We start from the raw sequence: 10,000 nt of genomic DNA, 5'->3' as shown, positions 1-10,000 counted from the left end.
GCACTGCTTTTCATGTGTGTAGGAATGTGCGTTTCATTTCACAGAGAAAATGAAAACTACTGAGTATGCAGAAATAGAGAGTAAATAATAAAACAGTATTGTTATTACTCACGGCAATGACTCCGAGTTTCCTGATACATTATACGCATCATGTATAGCATTAATGTATGAAAGGATATAATTATGAAGATGTATACGGCATTTTCTATGCATGCCTTTTCATAAATTTTGTGATATACAAAGTTTCAGTAACATGGCGTGCTAACGATATATGTGTAATATAAGCTAATGCATGTACAGCATAAGCTGTGTGTGTGTGTATGCATGTGTGTGTGTGTGTGTGTGTGTAATAGTATGTATAAGTACATTGTCATGTAAACCGTGCCTTGTCTCAGTCAAAGTATTTTGACAATTATATGAAAAATAAGTTCCATCATGTCAACTATTGCACACTTCTGTACGTATGGTTTTTTTTCTATGTATGCTTGCATGTATGAATTAATATATTTATGAATGCGTGTATCTATTATTCCTGTGTGCGTGTGTACTTGCGTGAGCGTATTTTTCTTTGTTTTATTATTTCACTTCATCTAATAAAGACAAAGCCGGTAAACAATGACAGCTATTTCCATCATATTCTGCACACAGAAGAAAGTTTTTATTCGAATTTTATCTTATTGTGGATTGCTTTATGTGCAAACTCGTTCTATCACAGTGAGAGAAAGCAGTCAGTCAGTTAGTAGAAAATAGAAAGTAAAATTTATTGCCTATGTTTTGTTTTTGTTTTGGGTTGTTTTTATTTCTTTTTTGGTTGCGGAGGTTCTTTTTTACATTATATTTCAAAATTTAATGGAATAATTATATTCCTTGATAACCTACAATTCGAAGTCCTGCTCATTAAGATTGGAAGTGTTGTGAAGTTAACTTCAATGAACAAGGAATACATGTGTGTGTGTGTGTGTGTGTGTGTTGTGTGTGTGTGTGTGTGTCTGTGTGTGTGTGTGTGTGTGTGTGTGTGTGTGTGTGTGTGTGTGTGTGTGTGTGTTGAATTTTAGCAGGAGCAAAAGAGTGATTCAATAGACTGAGAGATTCGTGCGTTGGCACTTACCAAATTTGGTAAGTGCCAATGCGCGAAACGCTCAGCCCCTGAGTCACTCTTGCTTCTGATAAAGATTAATAAAATTATACACATACTCACATTTTGAATTTCTATTTTTCCTGTTTGCATCGCCACCCATATGTAATCGACTAACCCTCTGTCCCCTCAAAACTGCTGGCTTTGTGTGAAAATTTGAAACATTTTTTTGTTGGTGGCCTTATTCTTGTTTTGTTATATATTAACATATCTGTCCGTCTTTAAGTATGTATGTATGCACGCATGTGTATATAGCAATCATCTCTATGTCATGATGAAATTTACTACAATTACGATATTAGTAATTTAACTATTGACCTCTGTGTGCAATATCTTTCTAAGTTTGTCTGTTTTCGTATTTCTACCATCATTACAAATTACATCATTACTAAAAGCAATCGTTACTGCCTTGCACTAATTCTACTGATTTTGAATTCCTCATAACACCTTATATCGTTAACGAATTCGTTTGAGAGCCTGAACGTCATTGCTTTTTAGTTCCCCTTGGCAACTAGAGCAATTTTGCTAAGCTTTACTGAGTATGCTTGTGCAATCAGATAATTTCGTTAATCGCAAAAACTTGGTACGGGTTTGATAGCAAATGAAATCACATTTAGAGAACATATATGAAACATCATTTTTCCACCTGCCTGCTTGTTAACTTCAATTTTTATACGCTAACAGATAATTTATACTAACCTCAACCTAAACAACGTGTTATGTTTACTAATTCATACTAAAAATAACACTCACACAGACACGCACGCACACACGTATATATTGTTGTATATGTGTATATGTTTGCGTCTGCGCATGTAAGTTTAGCTGGGTACTATATAAATATATATACGTATATATCTGCATGTATATATACAAATATATTCATAAAGATATATATATATTTGTATGTATATATACAATTATATTCATACATATAATTAAGAAATATGCATGTAACATACATAATATATATATATATATATATGATACATATATGTATATATATATATATATATATATATATATATATATATATATATATATATGATACATATATGTATATATATATATTATACATATGCGATACATACATGTATGTGTGTGTATTATATATAATACATATATATATATATATCATCGTTACTAATATTTGGTTTTGCAATTTTGCAATATGCACTGTACAACAGTATTCAAGCTAAATTTTCTTGACTGTCTGAGTAAAATCAATCGGTTTGCAACAAGTTATCGACAACTAAATTCTTGTACTAATAACTTAACTAACTTAACAATTACTAAAAAATGAATTACGAAACATTTCGATGTTCTGAGCCCGCCGGGAAAACGAGGAAAGACTGCCGATCCAGATTTTAAAAAAAACACAAGAACGGTTAGTAACTTGTTGCCTTCTTATTCAGATTTTATGCATTTAAAAATATGGTCGCCGTATGACTGTGCTCAAGGTGCTAAGACTAGTTGTAATGATAATAAATATATCAGTGATATTACGATTGGTGCAGAATAGAGGAGTACTTGTTGCATATTGTAGTTTTTAGTGGTGTAGTTAATTCTCTCTTGACTTCAGTACTTTGTGCTATGTGAGAACTGGAATTCAGTTTCACAAACCAATGAAACATTCGTCAGCACAGTGAATTAGCAAGAAAAATACGATAAACAGCCGGTCACAATGCCTTGTAGTACTTGGACCATTTTCTTTACGATCTGGTGTTAATTTGCATTTTATCCTCCCGGATATTGATAAAATATAATATCAGGATAAGACCATAGTATCAGTCAAGAAGTGGGGTCGGTATTATCGATTATACCCCATATCGAAATAAAACGCCTTTGACCTATATTAGAAATCAGTCATACACCGTTCTACTGAAATGAACAGCACCTCTATTGATAACTATTTTAACAATAGGTAATAGCCGATGTCACAAGAGGCTTGACTGTCATCGTAGCTTTGAGGTTAGCAAACGATATAATCTTGCTATTTCTAGAATTATTTGGAAATTGTTAAACATGAAAACTATCTAAGAATAGAGTAGATAAGATGCAATATCTCATAGTTTGAGTTACAGAAGTACTAAAAATAACATTGGTATTTTCACTTCCTACTGAGAAGTGTTACTGGTCAAAATACAAACTTTTCTTTCACAGCTATAAAGCAAACATTTTTTTCTTATTCCTTTATTTATTTGATATTTAATATGAATGTAGATAGGATTGTGATGCTTGGGGTTTGGGATACTGTTAAGCAAGTGAAATTTTAAGCATCATCGTTGCATTTTAAAATAAATACCATTAATAGACTAGGTCTTATAGATTTCCCTTCACAAAATAAAAGATCTTCAACGTTGTTAAACTGTTTTGAGAATTTTATATAAAAGGCGGTCGATTGACACAGTCGTGAAATCGTTGGCAAAATATCTTCCTGTATTTAATTAGGATATTTAACATTCTCTGTCCAAATACCGACGAGATCAGCTTTAACTTACGTACATCGGAACACTTAAATACCGTGACCGAAATCTTCGACTATTTGCTACAAAACAATTTCAGGCTTGATGCCTTTATTTGAAATCGATATTTTAAAATGTGATAATAAAGCAGTGTCGTGAAATCAATAGATGAGTGTTTTACAACATTTATTTTTGTCCTACTAGGTTCTGAGTTCAAACACTATTATGATTAAGTAGTGTATGAACTACTCATTTAGTCGTTAGGCAAATAAATATTACACAACGATCGAGATCAATTCAATCAAATTATATCTATCTCCTAATAAATCTATGATTTTGTTTCAATGTTTGATACATAAAAGACACCCGTACCGGAGTCACGTAAAAAGGCACCCAGTACATTTTGTGGAGTGGTTGACATTAGGAAAGGTATCCAGTCATAGAAACCAAACCATAGACTGGATCTTGGTGCAGTCAAACTGTCTAACCCAAGCAAGCATGGAAAACGGACATTAAATGATGATGATGATGATGATGATAATGATGATGATGATATACATTACTCTAATATTTATCATCGGGCGATAATAGGATAAGAGGTAAAGAAAACCCATACTTTTGTAGAGTCTATATATATATATATATATATATGTAAAATAGGTTACTTACTTTTTCTTTGCTATAGAGTTTCACCGTTATGGCTTATTAAAATGGTCAGCGTTGAACTATTTGTATGTGTATCTCACTATTTTATATATGTTTATAAATGCCTGCAGACTTGTTTGTTTATTATTTTTTTATATATTCTTCTTCCACAGAATCTTCAGCTAAGTGGGGTCCCTGGTCACCCTGGATTCAATCTGGCGATAAAGACTTCCGTTTCCGGTCTTGCAACGTCACTGTCGCTACAGGAAAGAATGCCACGAATATCACCTGTGCCGGAGAACGCATCCAGTTTAGCAATTGTCCAGTCACAGAAAAGAAGATCTGTCATTCGGCTAATGGTGAAGAAAAGACTTCCTTCGTTTATGAATGTAATGGACACGATCCGATGGACATCGATATTAAATGTAAATATTAGATGATTTGTATAAACTCATTTTTCTCTATTTGCAAGTCGGAGATTTGAAACTGAATCACAATATTTCAAGTTTTTGCAAAATGTGTGTGTCTGTGTGTGTGTGCATGTACGTATGTACGTACATATGTATGTATAAAATAGAAAAAGAAAAAATGAAAACATTTGGCATCGCTCGATAAACACTCAATTTGAATAGAAAATATAAACATAGTGCTGAGTAGTTATGATTAAAAGACAGAGGCTGAAGCCGGGGTTTTCATGGTAAACCAAACCGAGTATTCATGATACATACCTATTACATTACGTCAATTGACGAAAACTCCTTGATTTATTCCTTAATACATTGGTATGTACGGTGAAGTCTGAGCATTGTGATGAGGTCATGACAAGACTGATACGTATCTCTGAAGCTGTTTCCCTTGTTAAAATATTGTAAAATGGTTTAGGTCAACACACAAGAGAATTGTTTGTAATTAGACAATTGCTTACAAAGCGATGTAGTTCCGGAGTGGGTTGTAGAGGGAAAAACAACATTGTTAGTGAAATATCTGTCAAAGGGTAATGAGGTTGGCAATTACCGACCCATTGCTTGTCTTAATCTCCTATGGAAAGTATGTATTAACAGGTATCCTTGCAGAGAAAATATATACGTTCCTTGCAGAAAAGGATCTACTGCCAGTAGAACAAAAGTGATGCAGAAAAGGATCCAAGGGCACCAAGGACCACTTTGTGATAGACAACGTTATAATGAAGAACTGTAAACAGTACCAAAAAACTTATGCATGGCCTGGATAGACTTCAAGAAAGCTCACAATATGTTGCCGCATTCGTGGATTTTGGAAACACTCGACATGTGTAGAAAAGCTGAGAACGTGTGTGCACTGATTAAGAACAATTGGAAAATATGTCTTTCATGTAACAACCAGCACTTAGCCGAGGTAACAATCAAAAAAGCAAAAGAGATATCTACCAAGGAAACTCTTGTTGACCTCTATTCTTTGGTATACCTTTGATCCCACTTTCTAAAATCCTACGCAAAGTCAACGCGCACTATGAGCTGAGAAAGAATGGACCTCGTCTCAACCACCTTCTCTTCATGGATGATTTAACACTGTTCGCAGAAACAGAGCCTGAAATGGAGAGGCTGGTTGAAAATGTGCAAATGTGCAGCAAGGATATAGGGATGGAATTCGGTATCTGGAAGTGTGCGGTGCTTACTTTGAAGCGGGAGGAAAGAGTAAATTGTAGGGGCATCAAATTGCCAAACAGAGAGAGATTGGAAGACCCTGATGATGATGGGTACAAGTAGCTTGGGATCCTGAAGTTTGATAATATCTTTCATAATGAAATGAAAGACAGGGTCATCACTGCATATTTCAAACGTCCTAAACTTCTCTTGAAATCAAAACTCAACTCAAGGAACTTTGTGACTGCCATCAATATATGGGTGGTTGCTGTAGGCCGCTATAGTGCACCCACCCTGAAATGGACACAAGCAGAGATTAACCAACTCGACCGTACTACCCGAAAGACAATGATAATGTATGGTGCCCTCCACCCTAAGGCGAATGTACGCAGGCTCTACATGAAGAGGGGCTAAATAGCGTACGGGAGTGTATCAGCAGTGAAGGAAGAAACATGGCAGAATATTTCATGAACAGCAAACAAGACCTGCTACAGTATGCTGCTAATGCAGAAGGATTTAACAAAAATGGACTTGAGAGTGTCCATGAATTCCGATCAAGAACAGCCATCGAGAGAGAAGAAACCCTACTCCGCATGGAATTACATGGTCGGTTCCACCGTGAAACCAACAAATTAAAAGACCAGGAAGCATCATGAAGGTGACTTAACAAGGGTGACTTAAAAAAGAATGGTGAAAGCCTAATCATCATTGCCCAGGACCAGGCATTGAATACCAACTCAGTGAAAAAGAATATTTACCACATAAGTGCAACGAACCTCTGAAGAATGTGTGGGAAGAAGGTCGAAAGCGTGACTCATATTGTTAGTGCTTGGGAAAGTCTTGCGCAGAAAGAGTACAAGCTTAGACACGACAAAGTAGCGCAAAACCTCCACTGGCTACTATGCCTTCAGATATGAGGTTACAGGTGTTTGGTACCAACATGCACTGAAAAAGGTAATGGACGAAAAGGAGAAGGCAAAAATCCTCTGGTACTTTGACTTCAAGATAGACAAGGTGTTAGAGCGCCGAAGGCCGGATATAGTAACCTTTAGAAGGGACAAACAAGAATGCCCAATAATTGATGTGACAGTGCCAGGAGGTCAAAACATCATCATGAACGAAAGAGAAAAGGCTGATAGATATGGAAACCTGAGAATTGATATCGCTAAGATGCAGCAGCTACGAGAGTCAGATATAAAGGTTATCCCTATTGTCATCGGAGCATTGGGTTCAATACCACTCAATCTAAAAGACATCTGAAAACTTTAGAAATATCCTACAATCTAGGTGTATTGCAAAAGGCATTACTTGGAACTTGCACGCATATGGCGTAAGGTACTATCTGTCTGAGGCCCTTGTTGTGACTTGACAAGTAGTACAAACCCCCGGTAGACACAAAATCTTCAATCAACAACCTCACGATATTGCATACTGTGTGACGTCTATAATACTACTACTACTACTACTACTAATAATAATAATAATAATAATAATAATAATAATAATAATAGATTGACAAAATTATTTGACAAAATTATTTTCATGAACCTGTTGAAGACACACGAGATGTCGAAATATCGTTCACTGGATGACAATGGCACTCTTCTTTTAATTTTGACTCTATATCTTCTTGGGGAGTTACCTCAATTCTTTATATATTAACCAAAATGAAGTAGATTGACAAAATAATTTGACAAAATTATTTTTTTGAACCTGTTGAAGACACACGAGATGTCGAAATATCGATGAAAATGGCACACTTCTTTTAATAATAATAATAATAATAATAATAATAATAATAATATAATAATAATAATAATAATAATAATAATAATAATAATAAAAACAATAAGAATAACAAGAACATCAACAATAATAACAACAACAGCAATAAGATCAATAGTATATTTATATTTCTTTCACTCTTTTTCAGATCCTCAAATGTTTGCCAATATTGGTGATGGTGAGTTTTTGATTTGTTTTTTAATTTGCATTGTTTTTTCTTCCTTTTTGTATTTTTACTGGAAGTGGGGCCTCTATATTGTTTTGTTTTTTTCTTTTTTTCTTATCTTATGTGTATTTAATGAAGTGAAATATGAATAGATTTCATTTAACTCCTTCGATATTGATGAATGTTTTTCAAATTATCTCTGAGATTTACAGGACTATATTCTTTCATTATTCTTTTACTAGTTTCAATCTTTGGTTTCCGGTTCTGGTCCGGATTTCGAGTGGTTTTGTAGAGTATATCGAACCTCAATACGATACAATGTTTGGTGATTCTATGCATACATGTCCATATATGTATATTTATAAGTATAAGTTTATATATGTGTATATAGACAGACAGGCAGGCAGACGGATAGACAGACGGGCGGAGAGAGAGGTAGACAAACAAACAGATAGAGAGGCAGACAGAGTAGCAGGCAGACAGCCAGACAAACAGACAGACAGACAGACAGGCAGACAGGCAGGCAAACAGACAGACAGGCAGGCAGACAGGTAGACAGACAGATAGGTAGGTAGGTAGGTAGGTAGGTAGGTAGGTAGGTAGGTTGATAGGTAGGTAGGTAGGTAGGTAGGTAGGTAGGTAGAGAGGTAGGTAAATAGATAGATAGATATGTTTCTTTATTAGCCACTCAGGGCTGCACACAGACGGAACAGATTACAAAGTAGAGCTTTTCTTTTTGGGGGGAGAAAATGGGGGGGTAGGTTTTCGATGAAAAGGGATCGTAAAAGGGAAGATAGATAGATAGATAGATAGATAGATAGATAGATAGATAGATAGATAGATAGATAGATAGATAGATAGATAGATAGATAGATAGATAGATACGACGAATTACCACTCAATTAATGTCCAACAAATATCATCGCAAGGCAAGTATTAGTCTTTATAAGACTGATAGAAGACACTTCCTCAGAGTGCTGCACAGAGGGTTCGAAACTTGATCCATGTGATTGCGATGCGAACATCTTAACCATATACGCATGCCTAATTCCATGGAGATATATACATATATATTCCAGAATATTCTCAATTACAGTCTTTAATATATATATACATATATATATGTATATATATATATATATATATATATATATATATATACATATATATATATATAATATATATATATATATATATTTATATATATATTTATTATATATATATATTATATATATATTTATATATATAATATATATATATATATATATATATATATCTTGCTGTAATGTGAGCGTATTGTAGTATTTATGAACGAGAAAACTATAAGTATGTAATTGTTGTTGTTTAGTTCAAGGTTAATTCTGGCGGAGTAGATCGATGAGATGATCGGATTAGACGGATCAATAGAACGTCGGACAAAATTCCTAATGGTATTTAATAATGACATTTTTACCATCTGACTTCAAATCCTTCCGAGGTCGACAAAGTAAGGCCTAAGTCAAGTACTGGGGTCGATGTATAAAACTCCTGTTACTGTATCTTGGATTAAACGAAGACAACTCAAAACATTCTAGTTGTGACCATCTGGCCTTTTTACGGTGATCTCAGCCTACGTAATCTAATGTGTTCTGAGTTATTCTTCTAAGCTAATAGGGCTTGAAATTTAATGATTATATATAGGCACCTTAGGAGGCTTGATATCTGTAGCTGTTCTTTATCTCTAAATGTCCTTCATCGACGGGTAGATCTATAGTCAATGAATAATCCAGTATTGATAATAAATATTGCTTTTTTATCTTTCTACATGGTTACTCGACCTCGTAGAACCAGATGTCAAATCGCCTTCAAGTCACACTCTATTGTTTTTTTTTTTTAAATTCCATGACACTTTGGATACTGTAGGCCTAGATGCATCATGCCTGTAAAAAAAAACGGTGGGTAATGTCTGGAATGCTTTTCATTATATGTCTGCTCGATCAGAGCAGACCTGTAGACAAAAATACAACAATAACAACAATCTTATAGAGATAACTAGTAATGATAATGGTAGAGCTTGCAGTTATACTTAAAAAAAAAGGAAGCACTCCGTCGGTTCCGGTTGATCCGATCAACGGAACAGCCTGCTCGTGAAATTAACGTGTAAGTGGCTGAGCACTCCACAGACACGTGTACCCTTAATGTA

The 10,000-nt window shown here is 34.6% G+C and overlaps 1 protein-coding gene across 1 annotated transcript in view; it reads left to right on the top strand.

Moving 5' to 3' along the window:
• Nucleotides 1-10,000, top strand: part of LOC115211596 — a 451,114-nt gene that overhangs the window by 428,056 nt on the left and 13,058 nt on the right. Inside the window, exons 8-9 of the mRNA XM_029780168.2 lie at nt 4,419-4,670; nt 7,801-7,830. Coding sequence (XP_029636028.1) covers nt 4,419-4,670; nt 7,801-7,830 — 282 coding nt within the window. The remainder of the gene's footprint in view (nt 1-4,418; nt 4,671-7,800; nt 7,831-10,000) is intronic.

The sequence above is a fragment of the Octopus sinensis genome, linkage group LG5 (assembly GCF_006345805.1).
Source record: "Octopus sinensis linkage group LG5, ASM634580v1, whole genome shotgun sequence".
NCBI classification, from domain to species: Eukaryota; Metazoa; Mollusca; class Cephalopoda; order Octopoda; family Octopodidae; genus Octopus; species Octopus sinensis.
Note: the sequence above shows the minus strand (reverse complement) of the source record. Positions and strands in the feature narration are given on the sequence as shown.